General features: G+C 32.8%; 1 protein-coding gene across 1 annotated transcript in view; it reads right to left on the bottom strand.

Moving 5' to 3' along the window:
* The window catches only part of LOC137398232 (microfibril-associated glycoprotein 4-like), a 33,982-nt gene that overhangs the window by 11,301 nt on the left and 5,185 nt on the right, over positions 1-17,496 (bottom strand). Inside the window, exons 2-5 of the mRNA XM_068084339.1 lie at positions 11,227-11,445; positions 10,986-11,122; positions 7,525-7,645; positions 6,444-6,587 (exon numbers count right to left, since the gene is read on the bottom strand). Coding sequence (XP_067940440.1) covers positions 6,444-6,587; positions 7,525-7,645; positions 10,986-11,122; positions 11,227-11,445 — 621 coding nt within the window. The remainder of the gene's footprint in view (positions 1-6,443; positions 6,588-7,524; positions 7,646-10,985; positions 11,123-11,226; positions 11,446-17,496) is intronic.

The following is a 17,496-nucleotide window of genomic DNA, read 5'->3' as shown; positions in this document are numbered from 1 at the left end:
AACGACAGCAAACTTCGCAAAAAATGCGTCAGTGGCAGCCAACCCCAGATTTCACATTAACTCACATCAAGCAGTGAAAACATGACTTACTTGTGTACTTACCTTACTTAATTACTTACTTACTTTACTTGCAGTAAAAAGTAACTAATATTTTTTGTCTATAAAAGTTGATTAGTAAAAGTTGTCTACTCTAGCATGACAAGTAGACTAAAATGTATTAATCGGAGAGTTTAAACTTTTCGTTTTTTAACGACAGATAGGTTTTTAGTTAATTTGATTTTTGTTAAGATTATTAACAAAAGTTGTAAACAAGCTTGACAAGTTTGTAAAACCTTGTCAAGTTTGTGTGCAGAATACTTGCACATAAACTGAACTTCCATTACATTGTTACATAATTCACTGCTTGATGACCTAGGGGTATGATTCTTACTTTGGTGGCAAGAGGTTCCTGAACAAAAGTCCTGGTGAAGCCAAATAATGTCTCAAGAACTGTTGGAAAGTGTTTTTCAATAAATGCTTTGTTGATGCTTGGGAGACATTAGCAAAGGTCATATTTTGTTTAAGTAGCTCATAGCTTGATGGTATAGGGATGGAATTCTTGTTTTTGCTGCGAGAGGTCCCAAGGTCAAAGCCTGGTCAAGCTTAAAGACTTTTGAAAACGATCTGAAAGTGTGTTTCAATATATGCTTAGTTGTCTTTTGTGGAATGCTATTAATAAATCATATGTTTTGGACATACTTTGCAGTTTGATGGTCTAAGGGTCTAAGAGTATGATGTCAGTGTTTTTTGTCCAAGAGCTCCTAAAATAAATCTACAGTAACTGAAGTCTAAACAATATTTTTAAGAACAAACCGAAAGTGCGTTTTACTAAATGTTTTGTGCCTGCTCCGAAAAAAATAGTCAGCGTTTTCAATAGTTTTCAATTGTTTTAACTGTCTAGATGATTCATTCATAAAGGCTAGATGCTCATGGGAGGACAAATAATTAGTTTGACAATTAATTTTTACTAGAAGACTCATGAGAAACTTAAATTGCTTCAAAAGACTATCAACCGTTATTCATTGTATTTGGCTCTAAACTAAGCATTTTGAATAAGCTACTGATAAAAAGAGGGTTAAAAGAGGTAAATTATTCATGTGAAACTTAAATTATATTTGGCCATTGGAAATTTATGACATTAGATTGAGGTTACCAGACGCTTGTCTCCTCATCGGTCCTACTGCAGGGTATGAAGTCTATCAAATCACTCAGGTGGTTTGGCCTAGAATAATAAATTTTACAAAAATGGACTTTTGGCCTTTCTTCGAGCTGTTTGATTGCTTCAGCCAACTACTGAACAAATGAAAAGCTAGCACTACCATGCAACCTGTTACTTTAGTACATAAATATTTATGTTACTTACTCTACCTTATACTAGCACAAATGAGAAAAAAACCTGAAACAGATAAGAACTTTGAAGGTTTACCGGTTTACGATCTACAACAACACTTCAGCTATTTGTCATATTTTACAATCAAATGAATTTGGCCTAATCATTTATTTTACATTCACTTTCCAATTTATAAAACTAGTAATTGTACCTCAACGAATGGAAAATTTTTGAAAACAATTATTCTTGATTAAAATAATGTGTTGCAATTAAGAAACTTGTTTCATTATTTGTAGTGGATTGTGCAGACAATACTTAGAATATTGCATATAAAAATATCTGTTCTTAGCAAGCAATGTTTAGGCCCAGTGGCAAGGTAGTGTACCTACTAATGCCCTCTGGACAGAAGACAGTTCATGGTTAGGCACCATCTTTGTCACTTACAATGGTTTCTTCTGGGAATTAAAGCCTAAATGTTCACAGTTCAGTTACTCGAGACCATGAGGCTACAGCCACAGTCACAGTATGTTAGGTGGTGAAACAAATGCTACCAGGTCATTTGGACATCAACCGGTTACAAATATAATCTCTTCATCGCCCTGCTCTCATTGTATCAAAATATCTGCAAGTAGACATTAGGATTGCTTATAAATGTACATCTCTAAAGAATTTGTACATGTTAAAATTTTATTAGGTAGCGGTACAACTGACAAACGTTTGCATGGCATGGCAATAACTGATTATGCAAACTTCCAGCAACTAATGGTAATCAGGGTGCAATGTCAAAATGCTCAAAAAATCTTGTTTTTCCTAGCAATTAATTCTTGACAGAGTGTAAGACAGATTGTCACACACATGCGAGGTTCATTTTATATAATGATTTTGTTTATAAGAATAATTATATTATAAATAAAAGTTTAAATTTTTTTTACTTAATCCTTATGCAATGACACAGGCTTTTGTAATTTTGAATATTCTTTTAATATCTTCAGCGTGGAAAAATTGAAATCGACTTTTTGAAAAGTCACTCATTGCAATCTTAACCTTGTCATCACAATTGAAGTTTTTGCTTTGCAGAAACTCATACTTACTTACTACTTACACATACTTACATACTTACTAATAATTTGTTTAGCCAATAAAGAGTGTTTCATTGACGGTTCGATGTGCATGCACAACATAGACAATTCTGAATATTTTGGCCAAATAATTCTGATTTTAGTCAGAATAAACCAAAAATTATTTATGTGTGGCCATACCGTTAGCCCCAAAGTCAAACGATTTAAAGTGGAGCATTTAAATAGCAGTCATAAGGCCAAAATACTCACTCCAATCAGATTTTTGGTTGAACTCAAGGTGTAGATGGCTGCTGTCACTACACATACCAATGCTAGTAATTAAAGCATTGCATAGACAAATCAAACTAGAAATGCAGGATTGCCATTGTTCTTTGGAGATTTTTGACAGTTTAGCTGGTTTTCCTTAAAAAAATGTCAGTTCACACTCATGCCCACAACGTTAAAACACACTGCACTGGTGTTTTAGATATGTTTTATTTCCGTCATCAACACTTTATTCACCACCAACACTTTCCATTTTTGCAGCACAAGTAGCGTTGTTTGCATCTAAACACAAATAACAGTATGTTATTTTGAGACTTCGAATACAGGTTGGTAGCTACACAATGCTTCTATTACATGTCCATTAATTTATTAGAGCATTGTATTAAACAGCACGCAAACCTGGATGGCTTCCCCACTAAGCATGCTACTATTTGCATTACTTTATAACCTTTCCATGTTGGTAATAAGCGTGTGTCTAGTTATCACAGATAGTTATCATACACAACCACTAGGATATAAGTAATAATTATTTTTCATATGATTAAGAGAGGTCAGACTTCCCTAATGAGACAACTGCTGCTAGAGGTACCCACTGATAATCAACTGACTGGCTATTAACTAATTTCATAAGTCAAAGTAAATGAAACCTGCCCAACTACAGACATTTATAAGAGTACCAAAGATGCAAATCAGGAGAAAAGTTGTTGAAGTACCCAAACTAAACATGCAATCGCGGATACACATCGATCCTGTCGGCGTTTTTACAGATCTCTATCTATAGAATAGTGGGCTGATAGGTCAATACATATTTCCACCAACAGTATATTTTGTCTTGTAGGATGGTGTTGCTTAGATACATCTTCCTGAGTTGACAACCTAAAGTGGTAAAGCTCAACTAACCCTAGATCAAACATCTTTCCTATAATTATGCGCATCATTTTGCTCCAGCACCAGGTTTATTACCTTTTACATTACAAAGTGATTTAATTTACTCCTTGTTATTTTTGCAAAAATGGTGGTCAATAGGATATGGAGCCATTAATAATTGAAATAAAGAAATATCCTTCTGTTTGTTTAGGTGTTACTTGGATTGTATTTTCTTAACTACCTTTTGTGAATTTTCAAAGTTTTACGTTCAACTTCAGCGAAGGAGTTTCTGCTATTACAGCAGGTTTGTTTGTAGTACTAACTCATTTGCAACAGAGTTTTTCATGGAAATTATTTCTTACGAGTTGTAACCCCATGCCATGTAACACTTTATTGACAGTTTCTAATCATGGCTTTGGTAAGATGGACAAGCACTGCTCTTATTATTTTAATCATTTGGAATTCAGCTTGAAGCTATAAAAATAGATCAGTATTTACATGTAAATAATTGCAGTAATCAATATATTTTATGGCACTTTTATGGGACAGTGATAAAAAAACACGCATAATCTTTTTTATACATCAGAGTAACAGTCAGAGTATTACCTGTTATTCAATAGATAATTCTCCAAAATATTTAAATATTGTAAAGGACTGACTCAGGTAGCTGAGTCAGCTTTACTTCACTAACAAGGGAGGTGTAACCTGCGCTACTGGTCTGCCTTTTCCGAGGCCTGATTAACACGCCAATAATGGTCAAGTAAGTCCAAGATAAGTACATGGTAGTCAGGCTTACTCTGAAGCCAATTCTGGCCAGCCCTCTAGGTCCCTACATCAGGCTAGTCTAGATCCACTAGCAGCTTGCGCTAGGCTTGACTTCTTATACCATGGCACACCCGATTCCGTCTTGACAAAGCCGTAGATCAATCCCTATCCCTATAGAGCGACCCTGGCAGCTCCATCTGACGTGTACAATGAGCTTGCTTATACAACCATTGAGGCAATCGGGCAAGCGTCAATATAATCAGTTAAGCGAGTATAGTAGTTTTATTTATGATAGCTTAGTAACATGCATATACAAAATCGGGTGATATCAAGCACACCAGTGCACTCGTGCACTGGCTTTATATAGCGGTCTAGCTCCGCCATCCAGTCTACTCATACCACAAAGAAAATGCACTAGTTATAATAAGATTTGCACACAGAATAAATATAAGATTATATTTATGTCATTGGGGCACTGGGCGCAATAACACCAGCGCATAAAATGTAGCTTGCCCAAATACCAACAGCAATCAACTCAGGCGAGTTGCAGAAAAGTGTGCTACTGAGAACAGCTAAGATCTTGAGGCAAGTGCTCAAACTCCCAGGTCTTTGGTAGGAGACCCGAGTTAGAGCAGAAACTACCCCCCCCCATACTGGTTAACCGAGGTGGGACAACTATTGTTTATTACATACCTATATATACATATATACCTAGATACACAATAGCACATATATATACATGTATATTACATATATATATATATATATATATCTAGTAGCTGTACCACCCGACGTTGCCACGATAATACAAAAGTCTTTGGACAGAAAATTCATTTGTATTTAACGTATAATAAAATTTCTCATTCTTACATTGAAACTAAATATCATGAAAGAAGTGTTTTGTGTAGTTGTAATAAATTAACAAAAATTAAAAACAAGTGTAATGGTTTTAAAACTTTGTCAAACAACTGTATCGGTCAAGCTTTTAGCGTGGCATATTGCCAATGGAAAGTTATGATAAGCTAGTTAATATAAGCATGGCTTCTAATGAAGGTCCTTCATGATATCTTTTCAGCATTTTTCAGCTCAGCTGTTCAAATAATAGCTAAAGCCAGAATGCAGACAAATTTACGACACACAGACATACTTTGAGAAAAAATATATATGTACCTTTATACATTATATACCTATATATGCTTATATATAATTATAATTAAATGTATATATACATGTATATATGCATGTATATATGCATGTATATATGCATGTATATATGCATGTATATATGCATGTATATATGCATGTATATAGATACATATGTATATATATATATATATATATATATATATATATATATATATATTAATATATTTATATATTAATACATTTATATATTAATATATTTATATATTAATCTACTGAATGCTCTTTTTTCTAACTATTTACTCGTAGCGGTGGTCAAGTAGAGGTAGCGGTCAAATAAAGGCATCGTTCAATTAGAGGTTTCACGATATATATATATATTTTTTTTTAGTCATTTTACTCTATATACACAGTAATCCTTTTTGTGGTTTATTTTCGAGCAGTGGTCAACAAAAAACCCACATACACGCAATGTTTAATGTTTGATTCAGTTGAATACATATTAATCTTTTCTTCTCATGCGATATGATATTGCCTCCTAATAACAATGGTATAGAGACTCAAATATAAAAGTTATGTTGCTGCAGTTTGCTGCACCATATCCCATAAAATATTCAGATTATTGCAATTTTTACCAGATTTATTTTAATTCTTTTAACATTTTTTAAACCTTGATGTACAGTAAATGAAATCATTTTTTGTAATAAATATTTTGACAAAGTATGCTACGCTTTGAAAGACATCAATTTATTTAACGAATAACCTTCCCACAATAAGCAGAATGATTGCTTTACTATTTATGTTTGTGTCAAAAAAATAAAGAGTTCATCCCAAAACTATAGAAATTAGAAGACAGCGACTATAAAGTATCTCAAGAACTAAGGAAAACATATGATATAAGATAAAACAACATTGAAACTGTCTTATTTAACTTGAGGTTTTGTGGTCTCAATTACCAATCATCATGTACACAGTTTTAAAGGAATACGGATATTTCCAAGCAAACCAAGCCACTCCAAATGTTGAAGGTCGAGCATTGTTGGCATCATGCCATACTCCATTTAAATTAGCGTTTACGCAAGCGTTAAACCACCAGCCACCTAAAAATATGCATGTATTTTTAAGAAACAACCTGAGGTTTGCTAGACATTCTAAATCAAATTGGGTCCCTATTGTCAGCTACATTCACTATATCTAAGACTTGGTAAACTCTTTAGTGGCGTTGCACAAAAAAACAAGACCTTAGAGGATGAAAATAAAGTACTCTCTATAAAATTGTCAGATACCAAGTACAACATGTCAGCCAACTATTTAATATAATACCAGAACAAGGATTCGGCTTGCAATGGAATCAACAATTTTGAATATTACGATTATATCATTACTGAAAAAAGTGAGCTGATTGCCGGTTAAATAATATAATACTAATAACCCTTTGCGCTGCTCCAATATCTTGCGTTGTAGGACTAGACAACAAGCTTCAAGTAGCTTCTAGTAAATAGCCATTAAATTATCTCCCTGATATCTAACCATGAAAATGATTTTGGATTGCATACATATTTGCGTTATCCATTAATGCTTGTACAAATAAACTCTACATACATCTCATAAATGAAAAAGTCCTGAGTCCCTGTACTTAGAGTTACATTGATAAGGTTTAAAATATTTTTTGACATTTAGTTAGATTTAGTACCTAGTTTTACGATACTATGTCATGCATTGAGTCTACATTTGAAGAAGTAGGATTTGGTAAATCTGAAAAAAAGATCTTGTATCCAATCACAATGTATGTTCAGGGAAAAACCGGAGTTAGTGAGGCAGAGTACATGTAGCCTCAACAAGTATCTCACATTTCCACTTTAGGAACACATACTTTATACCATATCAGACCAAATTAATAATGCCATAGTTTGACGTAAATGTTGCTATCAAGGTCAACGGTATTGATGGCTCTGAAGGTCTTTTTGGTTGCGGTTTATTACGGATAATTGTATGTCCTCCTTTTTGTCAAACAGCTATATGATTTTGTTATGTTACCTTGGAAAGTAAAAGCGCAGCTTCCAGTGTACCAACCATCATTGTCATAGTCAACAGTAGAGAAGCCCATTTCATGATGATAAGAAAGAGAATTTCCTGCATCTCCGCTGTAACCACTTACCTAAAATTAAGAGAAGTACATGTAAGTTCAATTGAAAAAAGCAGATTCATCAAGCATTCCGCTGGCACAACATGAAAATTCTACCTACAATGGGTTGTGAGCCAAACCGTGTTTACAAATACAAAACCTTGTCATCAGAAGTCTTCGTGAAAGTGAAAATTACATTACCGACAATTGAATACTGTTTATTTACAATAAGTTGTGGATATAAATAATTAAACTACCCATTTACAGTATAATAGAATTTATATTCACGTTTACTTTATGCAGCGTTTCATTTTTAATGTGGAATATATAAACACAATAGCTATCTGAAAAAGGAGTTTGCCTGTACGTCTTTTGAATTACAAGTGCGGTTTAATTAATTAACATACATACATGTATTTTATATTTGCAACACGGTATATATAGGGGAACAATTTTAAAATATGCACTTCAATCTAAAAGTTGTCGATAACAAATTTGTAGAACACAATCTCAAATAAAATATATTTGCTTTTGTGTAATACTTAAGTTTAAGAAAACTCGATCCAGATTCCCTACAAGCAAAATATTCAAGTAAAATTTTAAAATACTTGATTATTTGTGGTGCACAACCCTTAAGCTATAGAACAAATTAATAAACACATCAGATCTAAACAAAATATGTCCCTTCACAAAAAAACTCTTGTGTATATAAATATATACATGTGTCTTTTTGTCTTGACTAAAGACGAAAATACAATCATACTACATGCGAAAAACTGCTTTTATTTCAAAATGTCACGGCTTGTTATAAGAAATACACTAATAGATGGTTTGACTGAATGTTGCGTAGCTTCGAGACGCAGAGACTTGTGAATTTGTAGAAACTTGCTTAATGACTCAAATACCCAAATACCTGATTTGCAGTATCGGGTTATACGAAAACGACAAACTTCCAGTTTGCAAGGGTACACCACAAGCTATAGGGAAAACAAATAAACTAATATGCAACATATTTAAGAAAGACAATTTGAAAATTTCTATAGAAGCAAACAAACAATCAGTAGCTTTCTTGTCGTAACTTTGAATCTACAAAAGTACCGCTACTATTTTCCAATTTTTCCAAAAGCTTGGTAATATAATACTGAAGGTGCACAAACAAAATAGCCATCTGCATTCCATATTGAAAAATTGAACAGACATTGTGAACAAAGGATTAAACACACTTTCATCCAAAGAACAGCAATTTAACAGTGCAGTGCAACCATATCATCAAGAACTCCACAGAAGTGGATGCACCAGCAAACTGCAATATACATGTAGTACCGACATGCAAAAATCCACAAAACGTAACAAACAAAGAAAAACACATGGCAAAACACCCCATTCAGCACCAATGTTGCAACCGTTATTGGACAAAAACTATTCAAGATCATTGTGACATGCCTCCCAAAGGAACACCCACTCGAAGCAACATTTGTTAGAAAAAGCTTAAAACAGAGCTACTCAGTAATTCCAAACCTGAAGGCAATATTGGACGCAAGCAATAATAAACTCACAAAAAATATTACACAAAGAGAAGACAATGAAAAATTAGCAACTGCAGACAAGAAATAAATTGCTCTTTGGAAAGACAATTCTGAGCTAAGAATTTGATATACTAAGCAACAGTGAATCACAACTACAGCTACTACAGCTACTACAGCTACTGTAACAGCTACAGCTATAATTACAGCTACAGACAACCACACACCAACCTACATGAACACAGGACTTTACTCAACAGAACTTAGAACAGGATATAGCAATCATAAAGCTTTGTTTACCTACAATAACAAACAGCCCCACACAGAACTGAGCAAGCACATTTGGAAGTTAACATAGAGCAATTCAACGTACAACTTAACATGGAAAATACAAGCTCAAGCACAACCTAAACAATCAAAACCAAATATGTAAACAATGTTTACTAAAAAATACTTCATAATAAACAGACTGAACTTGAGCACATTGATAAAAATAAATGAGTTGTCTTCTAATTGCACACTTGTTAGGAGTTACAGACGCTCCCCAACTTACAATCGAGTTACGTTCCTTCGTAAGGTGAATTCATTCTTGCTTCAGTGCTATATTCTGTATTATAATTTATGTTTAAGGCCTATATAAGTGTATAGAAAGTTTTATACAGGCAGGTTTGAGGCTTGTATAAGCAGCATGTATTGGTTTGCACTGAAAAAAAATTTCATGGAATGAATATAATACTGTGGTGGACGCCGGACCATCAGGTTGCACTTTTTTATTTATCGTATGTGTTGTCCTTTCTATTATATTGTTGATTTACTCGTTATGCCATCACTCATCGTTGTTGTCTTATTTTATAGTATTTGTCCTTTTGTTATATTGTTGTTTTACTTGTTATGCTATCACCTATCTCCATTTATATTGTTGTCATACCAACGAACTAGCAACCCTATTTATCCACCTTGTTAGCCGGTGTTCTTACCATTTGCCGTTAGCCGGAACGGTTGATATTATCGTATCTATAAGAGTGTGATCACTTAGTTGAGCAGACCAGATAGCCATACATAACTTAGCTAGTGACGTTTCCTTTGCTAACAAAAAATATGAATAAAAATAAACGCACTCTCTTCTCTTTATTTATTAGTCTAGATCGTGCCAAATAAAGGCAGGTAAGTTTTTTTACAACACAGAAGATAAAATAAAAAAAAGGTTCTTTGCACACTGAAGATACGTTCACGCGCTTATGCACTGCAATGAACTGGACAGATGACGGTTGATGCTGGAGGTGCTTCCGAGTAGTTCTTATTTTCACTGCTAATACGCCCATAATACCATCGATAATATCATTGGTATTAGCGGCGGACATTCACACAGACATGTTTGTATCTAACGGTTGTTTGTAACTCAAATGGTCGTAAGTAGGGGAACGGAACACAAAAAACAAATCTGTATGGTGCTTTTACTGAATTCTTACTGTTTTCCTAATAGTTTTTTTTATTGTGTAGACATATATATATATATATAAATATATATATATATATATATAGTAAGTGGTTACATATATATATATATGTATATGTATAAATATATACATATATATATATATAAGTATATATTTTTATATATGCCAAACATAAAGGCAATATTTATATATATAAATAAACATTTATATTGATGCACATATATACAAATTTATACACTTTTATGATCTATAAATATTTCAGAATTATTGACGGTTCAGTATGTAAGTTAATTATTTTGACACCAACATGGCATGATTATGTGATACACAGAAACAACTGAAATTCCATGATATATCAGAATATTTAGATACGGTTGTATGTAGAAAACATACCAAAAGTTGGTAGTTACTCGTTTCGTTTTCTATTTGGAACAAAGAATAATTGGCTGTTCTTGACTGATTTTCATGATCTTCAAGAAATATACTCAGTCTGTGGTTCTTCTTCGTCAAATGGAAAATATTTTCCAGTCCTTTAAACATACATAAAATTTGTTCAAGAAAAATTATAACATCCCTTGAACAGACAAATGAAAATCAAATATGTTAATTGCCACTGAACATATGTCTTTGTTACCTATCCAGTACTCTCCTTTTGGATTGCCAAAACCATGAGCATATTCATCCCATCCTCTGTTGAAATCAATGGTACCATCTAGTCTTCTCTGTATTAAAGTCCAACCAGATTGATCATCAAACTGGCAGACAGCTAAGACAGGTGCAGACTCAGGGTCGGTATAAAGGGTATACACAGCTCCACTGTTTCTTTCTCCGTGATCAAATGCATCTTGGCAATCTGAAGGACAAACCAGTAACATCATTATGCAAACAAGGGTGGGCTATAGATTCATACTTCCAGTTCCATACTCTATTTATATTTTTTAAATAGACATTACAATGTAACGCTTAGAGATCTAGTACTATACAAAAGTTTACAAACATTTTACATGTAAACAAAGTCTTTTAACAAAAATAGACAAAATTAGATCATTCACCGGTAATTATCAGTTGAGATCTTTTTTACTGCTTTTAGTTCTTTTTGAATACTAACCTTGATAGACTCGTGGTGATGGAACTGTGTTGCAGGTAGAACTCTCTTCTGCACTACAGATCGCTTGCATCTATCAAATTTGTATGTATATGCATATAGGCAATACAAGGAGAAAGTCAAGACAAAAGGTTCACACAGATGACTTAATGTTGATTTAATATTAGCAGCACTTTGGAGTATCACTCCGTGCGGAATTTGTTTAAATGAAAATATTTCCTGTACATGAATGACCATATGTACACTCAAGTGCAATAATCGATGAATAAGGTTGGTTTGAATTGTAAACTCGCTTTATCTTGTGAGCCTATCTTTATCTAGCTGTCAAGAAGACGAATGATTCATACTCTTTTAGACAGTATGCCTACCTAAACCAAGTGTTTTCCGCAAAATATTGCAGCACTTACTCAATTACAATTGAAACAAAATTTGATTGCATTAGTTTATATTAAATCTGTTTGGGAGATTTTGTATGAACAAAGGTTTACATCAATGTGTGAAGCTAATCGAACTATGCAACCAGTAGTTACAGTGCATGCATTTGACATAGGTTCAATTATTATTCGCCAGGAGTTCTGCAGACTGTGCACCTTTTTTGTTCTGTAAAATACACAAAAAGGTATTGCTGATTAGAGATTCTTCACCAAGTGGTATCCTGAGATTTTATTTTTGTTTTTTTAGATTCCGCACTAGCGCCTGTTTTCAAGTTCAGTTTATATATCTCAGCACATATAAGTATACAGGTGAGATTAGCCATGATCGTGACACCAGATAAACCAAAATCTATTCATTTGACACACTTGAAAGACTAAAATGATAAAAAAATACAAATAGTAGGAGTTACAGACTCGGATAATATAATGAAAGTTGATGCATGAGATTAACACCAAATATTACTATGACATGTATTGCTAAAAAGAGTCAACTGTGGAAAGTCATACCATAATTATACATTACAAAGTACAGTAATTGTGCTAGTGCACATATAACATCCTACCAGTGCCACTGGCATAAAAAAACTCACATATAGCCAGGTCTGAAACACAACTCTTTATAAGCACATGTACAGGTATAAACAAGACTCCAAATGCCACCTGCTGCAAACACATTAGCTATAAAAAATTTTAATATGAACTTTGTCATAGTTTGAACTTGAGTTATTTTTGTATCCAGATATATTGATCACACAAATACAAATGAAAAACAAAACGGCAGCTACTTTGCCATGTACATGTATGTGTGAGTGGGAAATCTGTATATTTGTCTCTGGTACTAAGCGTTATGCCTTTTTCTTTCACAGCTTGCGGACGTCTACTCGGTAACCCACTTGGAGAAAGTGGTCGGCTTACTTAGACAACTTCGGTGGTGTCCAATCTGTTTTCACCACATAATATACATAATTACATGTATAGACATGTATTTACCAGCGGTGCTACCTGGCGTTTCTCAGGTAATAGAAAAGTCTCTAATCAAAAAACTACTTTATGGTTAAAAGGTATATATACTAACATTTGCCATTCTAACTTTTAAATTACAATAAATACTAATAAGTTAGCAATAATAGAATGACAACATCAAGATTTAAACGGAAATGTGAAATAGTTAGCAAGTTAGCCAAATTAAGTCGGCTTTGCTACAATTACAAGATTATTCAGAAACGATATACTTATTGGAACTCAGCAAAAATTTATGATTATGTTGACTGAATGACAGTTCTTGCATTGGAGTGCATGGGTATAAAAAAGTTACTGTTCCACCAGCCATCTACATGTATCATAGTTTTATAAATATGTGAAAACTATCTAAAAAAAACAAACATAAATATGATATTTCGGGTGGTCTTTCTGTGACCAAACGGAGAAATAATGTTGAGAATCTTCCCACAGAAATGGAATAATTGTCTGCAAGAGGAGAATTGACTATGGCCCGATATATATTAATTAATTCTTACGAAAAATACTTCTCAACAGCGGTATTGTCACATGTGCCTGCATGAATGAAATATTCAGTGTACGCTATGTCTATAGCTAAAGGTACCGACACATGAGCACTTAGAAGTATACGATTGGATACATATCGGTTGTGTACCACATATACCATGTTTATAGAGTAATATTTTGATCTAAAATAATATATATATATAACATGGGCATCTATATAAAATATGTATACATGTAAACATAAAATATACATATAAAACATATGTATCTATGCATGTATGTACACATGTATACCCTAGTGTATGCATATATTCAACTGTGTAAGTTCATGTATGAATGTATATGAGTGTGTATGTATGTGTTTGTATGTATATATATATATATATATATATATATATATATATATATATATATATATATATATATATATATATATATAACTAACTAGAGTGTGGAATAGGTTAATTTTACTTATCTTTATTCCAGATTGATGTTTTATTCTGGGGTCACGACAGGTCTGTTTCGTGCTAGTGCACTCTTCAGGTGACTTGTGTTGAATGGCAGGTGGAATTGCCTCTCCTGATGTTGTTGGTGGACACCACCAACAACATCAGGAGAGGCAATTCCACCCGTCATTCAACACAAGTCACCTGAAGAGTGCACCAGCACGAAACAGACCTGTCGTGACCCCAGAATAAAACATCAATCTGAAATAAAGATAAGTAAAATTAACCTATTCCACACTCTAGTTAGTTATAACACTCCGCACTTTTTAGAGCGTAGAGTGCTGTTAGCAGTAGGCCTGACCACTTATCTATTATATATATATATATATATATATATATATATATATATATATATATATATATATATATATATATATATTAATATATATATATATATATATATATATATTAATATATATATATATATATATATATGTATATATATGTGTATATGTATGCACATGTATCATATGTGTATGTATGTACATGTACAATTGTATGTATGCATGTAGGTACATACATGTGCACATATGGACATACACTGTATGTATGTATGCATGTAAGTTCATATGTATGCATGTATGTATGTATTTCTGTATGTATGTACACATATACACATGTATGCATGTACACATGTATTCAATTATGAGTGCTTGGGAGTATGCATGAAAGCATTTATGCTTACATGAATGCTATACATGTATGTGTACATGTATATATGTATGCATATATGCATTTATGCATGTACAAATGTATTAATGTATGAATCTATGCATGTATACATGTACCCATGTACACACGTACATGTTTATATGTTTATTTGTTAAAGCGAGTATGAAGGGTTGCAGGCTTGCAGGTTTGCAAGCATGCACATATGCACAGACATATGCATGTATGTATGAATGTATGCATGTCTACATATATGAATGTATGCTTGTACTCGTGTATACATGTATGCAAGTTCGAATGTACGTTTGTGCAAATGTATGAAAGTACATATGTATTAACGTAAAAACGTGCAGGGGTATGGCAGTATGTATGTCAAAAGCTTAGTCGAAAATTATGTACAAACAAATGAATGTATGTCTTTGCGTATGAGCGTACAATTGTGTTTACGTATATAATAGCTGACTCATAAAACTAATGGTGAATTTAAAGTTTGTCATTATTTAGACGCTTCTATCATGCATAATATAGTTATTCTGTAGCAGGAATGTTAGATATTCTTTGATTTAAAACTAATTGAAAATGGTTTGGCTCTTTGTTCATAAACAGGTTATTCTGTAACTGATGTCATAACATGTTCATATGTACCTCTGGTGTGCTTTTGGCAGCAGCAGATTTTCTTTTTTCGATGTATGTCAGCCCAGTCTCTGTTTCAGTATGGTGGGCGTACAAAGTTGAAGAAAATAACTTACATTCTCCAGATGCACTGATTCTCACAGCTGACAGGCAGATAGAGCTTGCAGTACACAGGTTCACACAGAATGAGAGAGAAAAACTTCCTATATAAATATGAGGAACAGATTAATATATGCCTTTTTACAAGCTATCAAGTCAATGTTTTCCATTCCAAAGTAATCTAAGTATTGCATTAGCAAAAGGGTTTATAGTATGTTTAGACTAGGTTTAAACTCTAGACTAGTCTCACCGGGTATGTATTGATTCTGCAAATGAATTGCATGTTAAGCACTTTGCTAAAATTTAATATTAGTTTAATATAATTCTAAAAGATCCAACTGGCCTTAAAAGCTTTAATGAACAAAAACTTGGCAATGAAACAAATATATTTATCTTATTTATGTGATCTTTGAATTGAAAGTACGTAGAACACAGCAAATTTACTAATAGTTAAAGATTGAAAAAGTTACCCGCTGCTTCAACACTATAGTGGTTAGTAAGCAAAACTTGGGAAACATCTCTGATGATATCATATACATGTAGCTCTTCCATTGTCACTAGAGTACTGCATATGATGACAATCAGTAGAATAAAGTGGGGATAGACACAAAAAACTTAATGCTGGCTTGCTGGAGACAGCATAAAAGAATCATAGATACCTTCTGTTTAGGTGGGATATACAATAATGGAAAACACTGATAAATCATAAGCAGTCTCTTTCATCTCTTGAAATTAAAATTTTCCCTTTACTACATTTACTTTGATGATAAAACCATCTTTTCTTTGCTGAAAATATAAAATTGATTTCCGATATTTTTAATTTCAGGATGAAAGCTGTAATCAGTAAAGTGTTTAATCTGTGTTGGCAGCCTACTTGAAATATTGGAAAGGTGTTGTACATTAATGACTAGCATTGAAGTCTGTCAATAATATCATTAGTTGCTGGCACGGACCCTTCTTCTTAGTTATCTTTTCAAAATGAATCTCTGAAACTAATTGGTTATTCCGTTTATAGCTTTATCCAATTCATACTGCAAATTTGGAAGTCTAATTGATGTCTTTGATTTATATATTTTGAAATTTTTTTCAAGCAATTCTTTAGAATTAAAATTTTTTTTGAAAGACTAGCGTTCTCACGCTGTTTCATAGTAGAGTATCAATAGCCATGTAGTGCTTCTGTAGAACGCCATTTATTCGCTTCAACCTGGCATGCAGACCTTACTGAAGCAGAGTCAGAACTGAGATACATTAAATAAAAAACTGGTGTTGCAAACAACAAAATTAGAAAATTAGAATAAGAAAGTTTTATGTCTAATATATTTTGGTGATCTCAAAATAGGCTTTGATGTGGTGATGCCCTGTTTTTCCAGTGAATTAATTTTTGCTGATAAACCAGCTAAAATTCAATGTGTGCATGCAGGTTTGTATATATGTGTGTATGAACGTGTGCATGTACGTGTGCATTTATGTATGTATGTACATATGGACATATGTGTGTGTGTATGTATGCGCATGTATGTATGCGCATGTATGTGTGTGTATGTATGTATATGTATTGTATGTACATATTCATGTATGTATCCATGTATGTAAGCATGTATGTATGTTTGTATGTATATACATGTATGTATGTGTGCATGCATGTATGTATGTATGTGTGTATGTGTGCATGTATACGTACATATGTATGTAAGAATGTACGAATGTACGTTTGTGCGGATGTATGTATATATATATATATATATATATATATATAAATATATATATATATATATATATATATATATATATATACATATATATATAAATATATTTATATATATATATTTATAAATATATATATGTAGGTATATAAATATATATATGTATGTATATATATAGATGTATGTATGTAGTATGTATGAGTGTTTGTATGTTTGTACATATGTATGTATGTATGCATGTATGTATGT

The sequence above is a fragment of the Watersipora subatra genome, chromosome 6, assembly GCF_963576615.1.
Source record: "Watersipora subatra chromosome 6, tzWatSuba1.1, whole genome shotgun sequence".
NCBI lineage: Eukaryota > Metazoa > Bryozoa > Gymnolaemata > Cheilostomatida > Watersiporidae > Watersipora > Watersipora subatra.
This window is presented reverse-complemented; position numbering and strand designations above follow the sequence as displayed.